Consider the following 17,421-nt stretch of genomic DNA (forward strand, 5'->3'; position numbering starts at 1 on the left):
CAACTTAAGAATTTTAGGCCTACTCCTACTTGTTCTTGTGGAAAGTGTACCTGTAATTTGCCTCAGAAGCTTGAAGATCTTCGTCTTCAAGAATCAGTCATGCAATTTCTGATGGGGCTCAACGAGTCATACTCTCAGATCAAAGGACAAATCTTGTCAATGGAACCATTGCCAACCATTAACAAAGTCTACTCCTTGTTCATTCAAGAAGAGAGGCAAAGGAGTGTAGGGCTTGGCAATTCTGTTCATATAGAGTCTACTACTCCAGCAGTGAAGGGTTCTAATGTCAATTCCAATTTTCCTGGATTCTTTGGTAATTTTGGTGTTTATGGAGGAAAGAATTCCAAAGGCAGAGACAGACCTATCTGCACTCACTATGGGAAGCTGGGACATGTCATGGAAAAATGCTTCAAGCTACATGGTTTTCCTCTAGGCTTCAAACCTAAAGGCAAGAACTTTATGGTAAATCAAGTCAATGTTCAAAAGGCTTGTGCAGACAATGGTCCTACATTTGCTACTTTCCCTTTCACTTAAGAGCAATGTCAGCAGTTTTTGACCATGTTAGGGACTTAAATGCAAGTTGTTCATCTCAACTCTGGTGGCAAGGAGACTCAGTTTAATATGGGCAAAAAGGAAGCACACATGGCCAACAATATGATTAAGTCTAATCCAGTTGTTCCTTCTTCTTCCAGTACCACAGATGCTCTCACCATGGCAGGTATGTTAAGTTCTACTTGTCCTGATTTGAGGCATTTTGTCTTTTTTGCCCAAATTGTACACAAAACAGCTTTTAGTGGTAATACATGGGTCATTGACACTAGAGCAACAGATCATATAGTGTATTCTTTTCATCTATTAACTGATTTTACTATTGTTAATTGTCTGGTTGAACTTCCTAATGGTGAGACTGCTTTAGTAACTCATATTGGTTCTATATGTCATTCTGAAAATCTGATCTTAACCAATGTACTTTGTGTTCCATCTTTCTCTTTCAACCTTTTATCAGTCAGCCAACTCACCAAGAAAATGCATTGCTGTCTCATTTTCTTATCTACTTTTTGTTTCATTCAGGACCTTAATTGCTAGAGGACGATTGGTGTGTGTGAAGTTCATGATGGGTTGTATCTCCTTCAACATAGCCCTTCTGATACTCATGCCATTCCAACTCAGTCCTAGGCTACTCCATCCTTCCAATTTGTTTTTAATTCTATTTTCCATTCCATTTTTAGTACAAATAAATCTCATGTAGTCAATAATGTAAAACTTCTAGCTTCTGTCTGGCATTCCAGACTTGGGCATCCCTCTGATGCTAAGATTTTTGTTTTGAAGAATGTACTTCCTGATCTCACTTCTATCTCTAATGAAATTTGTGAAATTTGCCCTTTAGCTAAGCATAAAAGGCTTCCTTTTCCTTTTCATAATCATGTATCTGAATTTCCTTTCGATTTGATACATTGTGACATTTGGGGTCCTTATGTGGTACCTACTGTTGCAGGTCACAAGTATTTCCTTACCATTGTTGATGATTGTACTAGATCAACTTGGGTTTATCTTATGAAATCTAAGTCTGAAACTAGATCTCTCTTACAATCCTTTTATACCATGATTAAAACTCAATTTGGTAAGTCTATTAAAGTCTTTAGGAAAGACAATGGACTTGAGTTTCAAATGATTGACTTCTTTAAGTTTCATGGCATCATTCATCAACATAGTTGTGTTGCCACTTCACAACAAAATTCTGTTGTGGAGAGGAAATATCAACATATACTTTGTGTTGCTAGAGCTTTAAGACTTCAATCAAATGTTCCTATTGCTTATTTGGGTGATTGTATCCTCACTGTTGTACATCTTATAAATAGACTCCTTTACCCTCTTTTGAATAACAAATCTCCTTTTGAGCTTCTTTACAATCAACTTCCAGATTATTTACATCTCAAGGTGTTTGGTTGTCTATGTTTTGCTTCTACTCTCTCTCACAATAGAGGCAAGTTTGACCCTAGGGATCTTAAGCGTGTTTTCTTGGGGTATCCTTTTGGGGTTAAGGGCAATAAACTCTTGAATTTACAAACCAAGTCTTGTTTCATTTCTAAAGATGTTCTTTTTCATGAATTTGTGTTTCCCTTTAAGTCTCTTCCTGCTTCTATTGCTTTATCTTAAACTGATCCCTTTTATCATGATTGTTTTCCTAATGCTCCATCTCTGCCTATCACTGATTCTATTCATCATTCTGCTCCTACCCTAGACCCCTAAGCTCTATTGCTCTACTATTCTTGAAGAACATTTTATTGATCTTCTTGAGGATTTGTCTATTTTTGTTCCTAATGACATTACTACTCCCATTCCTGATCTTTCTCCTTCTTCTATGTCTATAAAACCTGTCCATGCTCCTCATTCCCTTCTAGCTAGTCCTATTCTTTGTGATCCTCTCCCTAGGAGGTCTACTAGAGTCTCTAAACCACCTGCTTATCTTCAAGCCTATAAGTGCAATGCTGTTTCCACAAAATGCCCTATTGCCAATTATATTTCTAGTCACAAACGCTCTCCTTCTTACTCTCATTTATGCGATAGTATTTCCACCATTCAAGAACCACAGCTTTACCATTAAGTAGTTGGTGATCCTAATTGGGATGCTGCCATGGCAGCTGAACTTCAGGCTTTAGAACTCAATAACACATGGTCTCTTATTCCTTTGCCTCCCAATAAAAGGGCTGTTGGGTGTAAGTGGGTCTTCAATTTCAAATACAAGTCTGATGGTAGTGTAGAGAGATACAAAGCAAGGTTGGTTGCCAAAGGTTATACTCAACAGGAGGGTTTGGATTATACTGAGACCTTCTCTTCTATTGCCAAGATGGTTACTATTAACCTTTTCTTGCCTTTGGCTGCTGTGCAAGGCTAGACGCTTCACCAATTGGATGAAAATAATGCATTTCTTCATGGTGATTTGCATGAAGAAGTGTATATGTGTCTTCCTCCAGGCCTGCCTAGCAAGGGGGAGCTTGTGTGCAAATTGAATAAGTCCTTGTATGGTCTTAAACAAGCCTCAAGGCAATGGTATTCCAAGTTTTCAACCACTCTACTGCAACTTGGTTTTTTGCAGTCTAAGGTAGACTACTCTTTGTTCACCAAGCACTCAAGAGTTTCTTTCATGGCACTCTTGGTATATGTTGATTATATACTCATTGCCAGCAATGATCCTCAATCTGTAGCATACTTGAAGGTTGTCTTAGATAAGCATTTCAAATTGAAAGACCTAGGTAGTCTGAAATACTTCTTGGGTTTGGAAATGGCTAGGTCTGAGAAAGGCATTTCATTATGCCAGAGAAAGTATGCCCTTGAAGTGATCAATGATGTGGGAATGCTTGGATGTAAGCCTGTTAAAACTCTCATGGAGGTCAATCTGAAATTAAGCAAAAATGAAGGCAGATTATTGGCTGATGTTGGTATGTACAAAAGATTGATAGGGAGGTTGCTATTTCTTACTATTTATAGGCCAGATATCACCTACTCAGTGCATAGATTGAGCCAGTTTACGTCTAAGCCTAGAGAGCCTCACCTCAAGGCAGCCTATAGGGTAATTCAATATCTTCAAGCCACTTCAGGACAAGGCTTGTTGTTTTCAACTCAATCCTCCTTACACATCAAAGCCTTTGCAAATGCAGATTGGGCTGCATGCATTGATTCTAGGAGTTCCATCACAGGTTACTGTGTATTTCTTGGTGACTCTCTGATTTCTTGGAAGTCTAAGAAGCAAAATACAGTTTCAAGGTCCACGGCAGAAGCAGAGTACAGAGCAATGGTTGTTGCAGTGTGTGAAGTGACATGGATTTTGTATTTACTTAAGGATCTGAATGTTAAACACAATCAAGCTGCCTTATTGTTCAGTGATTCTCAAGCAGCAATCCATATAGGCACTAATCCAGTATTTCATGAGCGTACAAAGCATATTAAGATAGATTGTCACATTGTGAGGGCTAAGGTGCAAGCAGGAGTTATAAAGTTAATGGATATTAGAACTCAATATCAATTAGCTGATTTGTTGACAAAAGCTTTGAATTGGAATCAATTTTCTGGTCTTCTTACCAAGATGGGCATCTCCAACATTCTTTCTCATGATGTCCATCCTGAGGGGGAGTATCAGAAATCAAAGAAACTAGTGCAGCCTAGTGAATTACACGAGTCCAGAAGTCCAGATAGCTGCAGAGCTCAATGTCAAGTAGTTTAAGCATAAAAACTACATGTAGTATAGTATTAGTTAGTGAACATGTGAGCTACACGTGATTGACTTAACTGTACACCTCTGTTAATTAGTTAGGAAGTTTGTTAGATCAGTTAAGTTAGTTTTGGCTTTACTTAGTTGCTTAGTGTAGTATATAAACACTTGTAATTATCTGGTTTTACTCAGATCAATGAAATCATTTTCTCAATAAATTTCATACAATTAAAAGAATCTGCCTTCTAATGCATGCCCATGAGAAATTGAAGAACATATTCTTCTTGAAAGATATCGTGTACCTTCAGCATAGCTCCACAAGGACAAGCAGGGAGGATTCAGTAATTGACTAATTCTTCTCACAAAAACTTCAGCTCTCCAACAGTTAGTGAACCTTGAGTGTGACAAGCTAAGGTTTTCTTCAATTCAAGAAGTCTTTGACCATTTCTCTGAATATATCGCACATTTTAGATCTTTACAAACTTCATGAGCTAAATCACCATGTCATGACACTTTTAAGCTTGGAAAAGAGGAGAATCAGGATTCGATGGTTCTGGAATGGATCCATCAACAAAACCCAAATTGTTCTTGGCTGAGAGTGCCTTGGTCATTGAACTATATATGTTGGATAATTCTCTGTTGAAAGCAATTGTGAGACCAAAATGAGTCAAGGATTTTCTCCACCGTGAAGAAAATATGGACTAGAAGGTTGATAAGCAATCGGAGATGAAGAAGAAGATCCATTTGGAGGAGGCTGAGAATTCTCACTTGTTGCCATCAAAATCTCTCAAGAACAAGAATTCAAGCTTTTACAAGGAAAAGATAAAAAGCAATGAACAAAGAAAAGAAAGAAAATTTTCACAAAAGAGTGCAGAAACGTGAAAAATGCTCTGATACCATATTGAGAATCATAATGTTTGGGAGAAAGTAAAATAGAGAGAGAAAATTTTGTAAACTGTGATATGTTAGAAGGATACAATCATAGAAATTTGTTCTTTAAATACATAATTAGAGAACTGGGAAATTAGGAACTAACAGCTAAGAGTTTGTAGACGTTGCCAACTAACTAACTTCCACATTATAATTTTAAGCTTATCTACATATTGTATAGCCTATACAAATAAAACTACTTGTCGCTTAAGCAGATAATAGCTTCAGTGGCTTGTCTTCATGCTTCTGCATCTGTGCTTGTATCATCTGCTTGTATTCATGCTTGCACCATCTCTTAACACTATTTTAGAGAGAGACCAATGTGATGACTAACATTGACAATCAAATTTTGTGATTTTTTTTTTTTTTTCAATTAGGATTACTACTCCATGTTTCCTTTCGAGGCTTTCATCATAGAAAACAGTGATGAAAGCATTTCACAACAACGTGAAATTATAGGATGGAAAATAATGAAATTTAAATTTTAGTATTTAATTTGAATTTAGGGTTAAAATTTAGGTTTTTACATATATATATACACATATAATCATCTGTTCTGATATAGAGTAATAATTTTCAAATACACAATTGAGCAAGGTTTTACATTGCAGGGCTATCTTCATTGAGCCAACTAGTTTCAAATCTCCGAACTCTTTTGGGTATTGTACTTTACAAATCAATTTATTATAATTCCTTAGGTACAATAAAATTGATTATATAATTAAATTTAAACATATAATTGTTTTGAATTATATATATTTTAAAATAATAACACTATTTGTGTTTTATTAGTTAATATAACTATGTGTTTAAATTTAATTGGAAATTCTATTGTACTAAACCTAAAAAATTATGTCTAAGTTTTGCACATTAATTTAACTAGCTTGTAACCTTATGCTTATACAAGAATAAATTTTAAAATATGCAATTAGATGTATAGTATAATTCTTCCATAAATAAATATCGTCAATATTATATTTTGCTAACTCTTAAAAAAATCATTTTAAATTATCATTTGGTAAAAAGTAAAAATTTTAGTGCTTGTTTATTTTATATTAGAGGAAAAAAATTATGTTACATCTTAACTTATGTTATTGTGATGTAGTAAATTTATTTCATGCGTGCATTTTTCAAATAAAATATGAACAACAAATTTTTAGAACATAGTATACTTTGTCATTCAATTTTATATTTGAACTAATAATAAGTTTTTGAAAGAAAATATAGGTTTTAAATATATTGGGAGTAATGTCAAATGGGATCTAAATAGAATGAGCTAGAAGTAGTTTTAGATGGACTTAAAATAGTTTTAAATTGTTGCAAGTATTACACATTCAAAATTTTTCTAATGAGATGGAATGACATTAAGCACAAATTAAGGCCCATTTAAAATATAGGGACACCTAGTATAAAATTACTCATCCATTGTACCACCAACATCTCAAGTTTGATATTATGTAGCTCTAACTCTAGTTATATAGTTGCAGTTTATTAGTATTACTATTTCATTCTATTTAGGTTAAACTACAAACTACACCCCTAAAGTTTGGGAGTGTTGAATTTTACACCCTAAAATTTTAAAATTTGAATTTTACCACCTAAAGTTCTATTCTGTTTGCATTAATAGCTTCTTCATCTATATTTTTCATTAAGTGTCACATAAAATTGCCACGTGTGTTCAATATATACAATAAAATGATGACACATCATTTTTGTAGCCTAAAAAAAATTAAAAATGACATGGAACAATAAAATTAATGTGGCATTTGATGGAAATATGGATATGCGCAGCGGAAAAATAACGGATCTACTTCATTTATAAAAGTTAACATGTACTATAAAAGTTTCAGAATTTGAGAACAAGAGAGTGTACCTTGAAGCGGTGAATTTCAAAACCGAATATCAGAAGCGCTTGGGAACACTTTCAATTTTCACTCTAATTCCACTAATGCCCAAGATGTGTGATCTCTCAATCAGTTTCATAGGGAGAATGTCAAGGAGTGTCTAACGCTACTTGCACCACTACACAATATTGTTCTTACAAAAATCTTTACAGAAAATTCTGTATGTTTCTTTCTTTGTGTCTAACCGATTATTCTAATTGGGCTGGCCTTTTGGGCCTTTCCAATTAGGCTTAAGTGTGTGGCTTGGAGTGGGACCAAAAGGGACCAATAAGACACTAGCTCCAATGGGCCTTGGGCTTTTCTGTCAACTCTTGATAAGTCCAAAGTTACCATAAATTATATTTAATACCACTATATAAATATAGTTGCACTCTAGGCCTTATCAATAAATTATATCCCGAGACTTTATTGTACATGCAACCCCTTCGTAAAATATTCGTAGTAACACAAAGTCATGAATGTAAACTGCCACTTTGTAAATTACTACATCTTATCCTTGAGTACCCGGTTTAATCCTTTAAATTATTCATCATATATTTATGAAATTCAATTTCATAAATATATACTCTAGTAACTATTTACTAAAATAGTTAGGCCTAACATTCTGAATAACAAACCCATTAAACTTATCTCAAGGGAATATTTTGTATCTCCTTTAAGAGATTATGAATTTCATTTTGAAAATATATGTTCCATCAACATTAAATATGGTTGCCCAACATACTGAGGTTTTGACCGTAACTCTAAATCTCACTCCTGATATATTAAAGCAACCTACACTTCATGGTCAAGTCCATTATTCTCTCAGGATTAAGAGTTCATGCAAATATAAGTCGTGAGTTTATTATTCATTTGACAGTCGTTAAGAGAATAATAAATCTCACACCGGTCCAGTTCAATATGTTTTAACTCTTAAAACATATCAACTAGAAATCTCCATTTCCATGATCAAGAAAAATCATATTAGTTGATATGTTATAATCTTCGCAGATGAAATGCTCAATTTTTATCACCGACTACGAACTACATTTTAAGTTTACAAGGAATTTGTGATTTACATCTTCTGTGACTAAATCACATAAATCACATACAATGCATCTCATGGACTATATGATAATGTTCTAATATTCATGTTACCATTATTTTTAGATAATAACAAAATTTTTTTATTAAATACAACATTAAGTCATACATAATAAAATACATAGCATCATAAAATAGGATTTAAAGGCACACATCCTAACAGTATTGTGGTGCCCAACCCTACTAACGTAGATAAGAGCGTGAATTCGAGCCCCAAATCTATTTGTTGGTGGGATTCCTCATAGTCCTATGGGTTAGCCTCAATCAAAGCCTAAATAGCCCAACTAAGAGCACTATGGTGGTTGCTAGCCCAAATACTTTCTCTGTCGTAGAGCTTGCCTCTTCTTCTCTCCCGTATCTTTCCCTTAGTTCTTTTGTCCTCCCTTATGGTGTTTTCTCTTAGTCCCCCCTTTCTTTCCACCTATTCCTTTCCTTATATACTCTCTTTTGAGTAGGGTTCAAATCATTAGCGTTTCACCAAGTTTCATGTAATCACACTTTCACCCAGAATCCCAAGGGATTATCACGTCTTCTGAAAATTCTCTTGAAATTTGTTCCAGACGCCAAATAGTATTTGACAAGGACTTCCTAAAAGCACTCCTAGTATTCGTTGACTATCTAAACTTCTCTACTTCCTCATTAATCTCATATTGTCTGGACAATTAGTATTGGGCCGAGATGCGACCGAACACTTAACGAGTTCACCGAGTATCGCTCTCCAGATCCTTATACACTTATTATTGGGCCGAGCCCATCCCGACAAGACTCGGGCCGGCCCAAATCCCCCCAGGTTATTTTTGGCTTACAGGTGGGTCAGTATCGATCACCTGGCCCAAGTCCCCTACAAGCATCATTTTATTAGATGAACTAAACATGTGTAGCAAGCTTATGTGACACTTAATGGAAAATATAAATGAAGGGCTATTGATGCAAATAGAACAGAACTTCAGGGGGGTAAAATCCAAAATTTGAAATTTCATGGTATAAAATTCAAACACCTTTAAACTTTAGGAATGTAGTTTGCAATTTACATTATTTATTTATTTGAAAATCTACATTTTATTTTGTTTGTTTGATTTTTTTTTTTGGTTTTTGGACTAGAATAGTTTGACCTTTGTTGTAGATTTTTTTTTATATGTTTACTTTATGACTTTGGTCTTTATATTATGTTTTAGAGTCAATATCATAAACTATGTTTTTGATCGTTATATTATAATTTAATAAAAAAATTTATTCTTGGTGGGGACCTTGGAAAAAAAATAAGAGTTCACTTTTAGAGGCTAACAAATTTTCTTTTCAAATTATATTCTTAAAGTTAATTTCGTCCTCATATAAATTATCGCTTATGTTAACTATAATTACAATTTAAGTTTTTTAATTATATTTATAGGAAAAATCTATCTTGAAATTATCTTACTCAATTATAATTCCTATCAAATTCTTATATTTAAAAAAGAATTGTTTTTTTAAAGGAGTTTTCTAATTTTCTTGAAATAAATGAAAATTTTAAAACTAAAATTTCAATTTGCTATAGAATTATTATATTTTAAAAAGAAATAATTTGTATTAAAAGTGGTGTCACCTTTAATATAAAACTAACAAACTCCCCTTTTTTGCAATGAGTGAAAAATACATGCACCAAATTAAGAAAATTGTTTGACACATGACTCAAAATTAGACTTCAATTGAGATCCAATTTAGAATTTAATTAGATTTTCTCTCATATTTGGTTTTAATATAACTAATTTCTAATTGTTTGACTTCACATGATTTCTTCTGCGTGTTTGACAATTGGATTGAAATCCACCCTTTTTTTTTTGAGAAAAAAATGATACCAACTAAGAACAGTATAACTAATTTTTATTGTTTTTAGTTTGGTTATTTATTGTTTTTAGTTTGGTTATTTTTTGTTTAAAAAAAAAAAGGTTCAAAATGGGAACACACAGCTCCTAAAATAACTATTTTTTTTTTTTTTTCAAAGTTACATCCCTTCATAATCAAAACTCAAAAGTTAGAGTTTCAACTTTCATATTTCTACCTGAATCTAATTTTATATTCGAAAATTTCAAGTTACATTCTCTCCAATTGGTTCTTTTAAATTTACATTTCCTCCCATGTCCATTTGAAAATATTAACATCACATTGACTCCAATTGGTTCTTTATTACATTCCCTCCAATTTTTAAAGTTTTAATGTTTTCACTTGCTTATTCTCACCAAATGAAAATGAAGAATACAAGTGGATAGAGTTTACAAATGTTAGTCTTAAAGCTCACTTCAAAAATAATACTCCGAACTTATTAGGTAATTTGGTTACTTATTATAAGCACACATGCTTACTCACTTCTTAACACTATCAAACTAAGTCCATGGGATCAGAAATTCTTTTCTCTTTGCTAAATAAATTAAGGGGACAAGTAAATGAGACTTAAATGGACTACTCTAATCTCTAAGGTAGCTTAGATAGTTACGAGCAATAGAAATTGTGATATTTTTGTTTTATAATTTAAGTTGACAATGTTTTGATTATTAACCAAGGTATCAAGCATCTATATGAAATGAAGTTGGCCCACTTCCTATCTAATGAACTCCTGAGACGCATGAGGGACCAGTTATCAATTTCAAATATTCAACAAATAAGGGCTGGTCGCGTTGAAGATGCCATCCTCCGTGCAACAAAGGAAGGGATTTTTGAGATTGTTTTTGAAATGGTGAAAGTGAATCCACAACTTGTGTGGAGCCATGATGCAAGATCAAGAAACATTTTTTCGGTTGCTGTCGAATATCGTCGAGCCAACATCTTTAGCCTTATTCATGGTCTTAATATTGAAAACGGTTTGGCAGGTTTTCCAGATTTCGCCAACAAAAATAACTTATTACATATGGCAGGGATGTCAGCAGCTTCTACATCACTTAATCAGATCCCAGGCGCAGCTTTGAAGATGCAAAGAGAACTACAGTGGTTTAAGGTTATCTCTCTCACTTTAAATTTCTTGGTTTTTTTTATTCTTATTTTTTTAACAAAGACGATAGTTGTTTTAAGATTATTTCTCTTCCTTCAATTAAAAAACTTAAATTTTCTCTCTAAGAGTTTGTGTTAGACCCCTTAAACAGATTGTTTAACCTAATTTATTAACCAAGTGATTACTTAGATTAATTTTCAGATCTAGGTTAAAACAAATAAATCATATCATGCAAAGTTGTGGAAAAGTAAATAACACCACAATATGATTACTTAGGAAAACCAATGAAACTAACAAGTTTCAAGGTAAAAACCTGGGGAGGATTTGACCTAACTATCCTTAAAGTAAACCAAATTCACTATAAGAGAATTGGAGTTTTTGCAAAAAATTTAACCCTAAATCTAATGCTACCTAATGTAGTAACTTACTGACACGTCCACGTGCAAGTTTCGAATCCACGGACTCCTTCTCTTCTTGCATTAACAACAATACAAGCATACCATTGTTTGTGACTTTGAAACTCCACTCAAAGATTTTAAATCACCATTAGTAGTTGATCTTTAATGCAACAACTAGTTCTACTAATCCTTGATTGTAGTTTAAGCTCTAGTAAAATCTTATGTAGTTAGAAGGTACAGAATCTCTCAAATCTCACAAAGAATAACACACAAGTCTTTCAAAAGTCTCCAAAACGTAGCTAGGGTTTTCTTTTTTATATGTGTAGAAGTTTAAGTGAAACCCTAAACATTTTTGTTGAGATTGGACTAAAATAACCTTCTACAGAAAACCCTATCTGCAATTTTTGATCAATCGGGTCTATTTCTCGATCGGTCGAGAATGACAAAAATTGAATTCTCTTTTCTGCAATCAGCTAGACTATGCAGTCTTGAAACACACTTATTTAAGCACACTCTAAACACTTAGACTAGACTAGTTTTGCACTCGGTTTGCCAACACATTACAACTATGATTCTAAACATTTAATCTAAATCTTTAGAACCTAACAATCTTCCTCTTTGTCAATCCATGACAAAACAAATATACCAATGCAATGCCTAAATAAAAACTAGCTCAAATACAAGTTATTGTCCAAATACATATCTTACACAACTACTAACTATTAGTTGCTAGTATAATCAGCAGTTGTTGAAAGATTTAACCTGTAAATTCCTGAAACACTGAAAACAACTCATAAACGCATGCGTGGAAAATACAGTTAAATATTCTAAACAGAATTTAAACTTTGAAAACACCAAAACACACAAGTAGATAGTGAACACATCAAAATGAATAACCTTCAAATAATCAACCATCATAATCTCATCACATCAATGTTTAAGTGAAACAAAGAAAATAACTAAAAACATAAATACATCAAAACTAAATAAAGCAAAATACAATAAAAACAAAGTACTCCTAGTCAAAATACATAGTGAACTCCCATTATATACATAAATCTACTCCCCCTTTTTGTTTTGTATTGCCAAAGGCAATGTTAGTCCTCAAAGGGTGGAGGTGGTGGAAGAGAACTCCTATAATCTGAGAAGTCAGCTCTCAAGGATGCAACCTCATCAAGAGCTCATCAAGCAACTCTCCCTGAGCAGCCTGAGTCGTCATGATAGACTGCATCATAGCTCGAAGTGACAAAGGAGGAGCTCTTGAAGGATCAACATCCTCAGGATGACCAGCAGGATCCACAGCTGCAATAGGTTCCACATAAATCTCCTCAGGAGCAGGCATGGCACTAGAGATAGTAGAAGCATCTCCTCTTGGTCTCTTAAACATTCCAGTGCTTGGCTCAGCACTCTTCATCTATGCCTATCTTTGTCTAAGATAGGTAGTTCCTATGGGGCCATAATATGTACTAACTCTAGGGAAGGGAACTCAGACATCTCTAAATATCTCAAAATCCTAAAAATAAACAAAGGGAAGAAAAGCTTTTGACCTTCACTTTTACTACGATAGACATCAACAATAGTCTTAATAAACATAGAGGGAAAACACATAAAACCATCAGTGATACGAGCATAAAGAAAAGCACAACGCTCTATGGGTATTGTATGAACATGAGAGATAGGATAGATGTTATGACAAGTGATCCGTAAGTATAAAGAGTTAAGCTCAGTAAACTCACAAGAGTTGATTCTTGGTTTTGATCCCCAAGAAACAGGACAACCACAAAGAAGAGACACCATATCATCTACAGTAGGAAACTCAGTGTAAGGATAAACTGGTTTACAAACTATGGGTACTCCTAAAGCATCAGAAACAACTTCTTTACTTATAGTAAACTCTTGACCATGGATCCAAGTAGTTAAATAATGACCACCGGTGTCCTCAGAATAAACAGAAAGATTAGAGTAAGACTCTCTAATCAAGGCAACAGGAGGAGTATTAGACAACTCACATTGAGAAACCCAGTTCCTAGCCACAAGAGTCCTACGAATGGAAGGATCTAACTCACTCAGAACTATCTCCCTTTCACCCCAAATTGACCTATATTTTTTCAAGGTCTCATAGGTTTCCTCATATTGTTTTGTCAAAAACCTAACACCTACAGTAGAATTAGATGAAGAGGAAGAACCAAGGGTCCTTTTGGCTCTAGTTTTAAATTTCCCACTAGGTTTAGGAGCCATGTCTAAGTGTAAAAACCAAGGGCAGACTGCATAAGAAGGATTAGAGACAAGATAACATGCAAATTTAAAAATTATATGATGCATGACATTTAATCTTGCATTATGCATGATCTAATGTTCTTACACAATCCAAAATCATCGAAATTTGCAAAACTGACAAGGTAAATTTAAGAATTATAGAAAAATTCCCAATTTTGAAAAACTTAATTCTCAAAAATCCTTATATTGATCAATTGAACAACACAACATGTATAAAATAGGTTATAATTACTCAATTTATCAAAAACATTAGCCAATTTCAAACAATTTTGTCCAATTTCACAAAATCCCCAAATTCTCAAGAACTTAGAACCCTAATTTTGAAATTTCCAATAAAATTTAAATTTTTTGAAATTAAAGCATGTGAATCATGTTTAAATGATGCATGAAGAAAAACCAATGGTTTAGATTTGAACAAAAACTAAATTTTCATTAAAAAATCCCAGATTTTCTATTTTGCGAAAAAATCAATGAAAAATGCATGAAAACATGTAATATGATGAAAAAGAAAGGGTATAAAGGTCTTACCTAATATAGATGAAGAAAATCTTGGAAGCTTTGACCACAAAAATGACAAAAAAAAATTTTAGATGAGAGATCGAGAGAGGAATCGAAGAGATAGACAAAAAGATGTTTTGAAAAAGTCAGATCTGATTCTTATATGTTTTAAAAATTCGAAATCCGATCAGTTGAGAGGAATCAGACAGGAATCGAAAACAACATAAAATAGGCTCGATCGGTTTAGAGGAATCGGGTAGGAATCGGGAAAACCCGAGACTTTTAAAAGAAAATCCAGTTTTTCTCCTTCACATTTCGATCGATCGAAGAATAAGCTCGATCGGTCGAGTTTCAAAGAGCAAAAATTTTAAAAAAATTTGGAAAAACTTTTTTGGCAAAAACATTTGAAAACTATATTTTTTTTAAAAAAATTTTATTTTATGTATGACATGTATGTTCATGACTTTAAATGATTTTCAAAATCAAATTTTTCAAAAGGTAATTCAACTTTATCAAACTCCTCACTCTTTTCTTTTCTCACACCCCAAAGATGCATTAAACACTTCAAGAAATTTAACTTTGGTAGGCCACAAAAACATCACAACACAATCATATGAACCAAATTTAACAAAGTTTTGCTTGTGGTGTGTTCAACTAGCAAGTGCATGAGATACTCACAAGGTGGTATGTAAACAGAAAATAAATACACTTTCTACATTATTCATCACATAAGTTTGAAAGTAACTATCATCTAAAGAGTTACATCATATAACTTCCACTTCTCCTAGAAAACACGCTTGCAAACATGCATTTTTTTTTTATTGATTTTAATTTTTCTTTTTCTTTTGAAGCATATTATTCATTATTTTTCTTTTTGCTTCTTTTAACTAACGTACAATAACACCTTAAGAATTTTGTTGTACAAGTGCTACACCTTACCAAGCACGACTTTTATGATTTGCACACAGGTATTCATGATTGGCGAGTAAAGTGGTGAGATGGTTATTTATGCCTTTCTCCTATGATTTTTTTAGTCCTTACAATCAAAAGAATGTGAGCTCAAAATCGAGATCATGTGTTTAAAAACCATAAACAACTTACACAATATAAGCACTACATAGCACAAATTAGCAAAGTGTAGAAAAAAAATAAGCTCATCAAAGCTAAACAAGGTACACAGTCATGAAATGTAAATTTCATTAGCCAACCTCAATTACACATCTTGAAGATGCATAATACAAAAACCTTTTTCTTGTTATTTTTCAATTTTCAAATTTTTTTTTTTAAATCTTAAAACAAAAACAAACCTAGAATGCAATGCATGAATGTAATGCAAATGTAATCCTATAGAAAAATAGTTTTTGGCCATAAGAGATAGATAGAATTAACACAAGAACCATGTCAGACTAACTTGCTGAGATTGAGTCTTTTGCATCCAAACCCTTTTAGATGCAACCTTGGAGTTGGAATTATTCCTTATGTTAGCTCCATCATTGGTATAAAGGTTAAGAACCTTCACCAACTCATAAATAAGTGCAACAGGATATTGTGCTTTTGACACATGCACTCTTTGTTTGGGAGATTGCTTTAAAGCTTGCAGCTTCAAGCAATTAGGTCTTGTATGCCTAGCTTTACCACAAAAGTGACAAAACCACTGTGGTTTGTGGTTTTTCTTGTTTCCATATTGATTAGATTTTTTGGGCTTACACTTACTAAGATCTATTCTAGTTCTTCTAGAAACATGAGCTACTACCTTATGAACCTTAACATCAGTAGAAGTTTGACGAACAGAAGAAGATGATGTAGCAGGAACAAACTTAGGAGGATTCACAACAGTAGAAGATCCATTCTCAACAAACCCTAGACCAGTCTTATCAGAAACAGACTTTTGAACATGTAACATCTTATCTAGTTTAGAGGTAGAAGTTCTATCTATTTGTTCTCTAGCAACTGATAATTCTAATTCTAAACTCTTAACTTTTTCAAGTAAAGACATGTTCTCAATCTTAACAGAATTCAGGAGTTCATTAGCATCAAACAACTTCAGCAACAAATTTTTCTTTTCCAGTTCAAGAGTGTTTATCTTTTTCAAACCTAATTCCACACTCATAGCATCTTTAGCTGCTATCTTGCAAAGCTTGTTATAAGCTTCCAGCAAATCTGTATTTTCTGAGAGTTTTCCATCAGAAAGGTTCTTATCAATACTCTCAATTTCACTTACTACAGCAATAGCAGTGAAAGCCATGAAGTTTCCTTCTTGATCACTTTTAGAATCATGATTAGAAATTTCATCATCACTCAAAGTAACAGCCATAGCATTACCTTTTGACCTCAAGAAGATTGGACATTCAGATTTCATGTGACCATAACCCTGACAATCATAACACTGTTGTTCCAAAGAATTATTTGAAGATTGACCAACTCTTTCTTTAGATTTTTCAGTATTATTGTTCCTAGCAGTGTCATTCTTCTTAACATTCCTAGAATCAGTAGTGTTTCTATTTCTTGCCCTCCTATTATTGTTTCTCAGAAAGTTTCTAAAGTTCTTGGTAAGATAAGCAATCTCAGTAGATGATAGTTCATCATCAAATCCACAATCATCAACATCATCAACAAATTTTAAGGCCATAGATTTGGATTTATTAGTCTTAGGTAAATCAGATTCATATGATTGAAGAGATCCTACTAGTTCATCTACAGGGATAGAGTCAACATCTTTACTTTCAATGATGGCAGTCACTTTGAGTCTAAAGATTTCAGTTAAAGATCTAAGAATTTTCCTAACAATTTTAAGTTGATCATAGACTTCGCCCAAATTAAAAGCAGAATTAACAATATCATTCAATTTTGCATAGAATTCATCAAAAGACTCATCTTCAAACATTCTAATACTTTCAAACCTAGATGTCAATTGGTGGAGTTTATTAATCTTTATTGTCTTAGTGCCTTCATCTACAGTTTGCAAGATGTTCCATGCAGTGTGAGCAATCTCCACATTTGAGATTCTCTTAAATTCTTCTGTGGAAACAGCATTGAATATTGCATTCATAGCTTTACTATTAAAGCTTGCTGCTCCCTTTTGGGCAGTAAACCATTTACTAATGGCAGTAGTTGGTCTTTCCTAACTGTTCTCAACAGACAACTATACTCTCTCATCAA

General features: G+C 33.4%; 1 protein-coding gene across 1 annotated transcript in view; it reads left to right on the forward strand.

The window, feature by feature from the left end:
• The window catches only part of LOC142617128 (uncharacterized), a 31,928-nt gene that overhangs the window by 7,811 nt on the left and 6,696 nt on the right, over window positions 1-17,421 (forward strand). The window contains exons 3-4 of the mRNA XM_075789836.1: window positions 5,752-5,799; window positions 10,665-11,095. Coding sequence (XP_075645951.1) covers window positions 5,752-5,799; window positions 10,665-11,095 — 479 coding nt within the window. The remainder of the gene's footprint in view (window positions 1-5,751; window positions 5,800-10,664; window positions 11,096-17,421) is intronic.

Source organism: Castanea sativa, chromosome 11, assembly GCF_040712315.1.
Source record: "Castanea sativa cultivar Marrone di Chiusa Pesio chromosome 11, ASM4071231v1".
Taxonomy (NCBI): domain Eukaryota; kingdom Viridiplantae; phylum Streptophyta; class Magnoliopsida; order Fagales; family Fagaceae; genus Castanea; species Castanea sativa.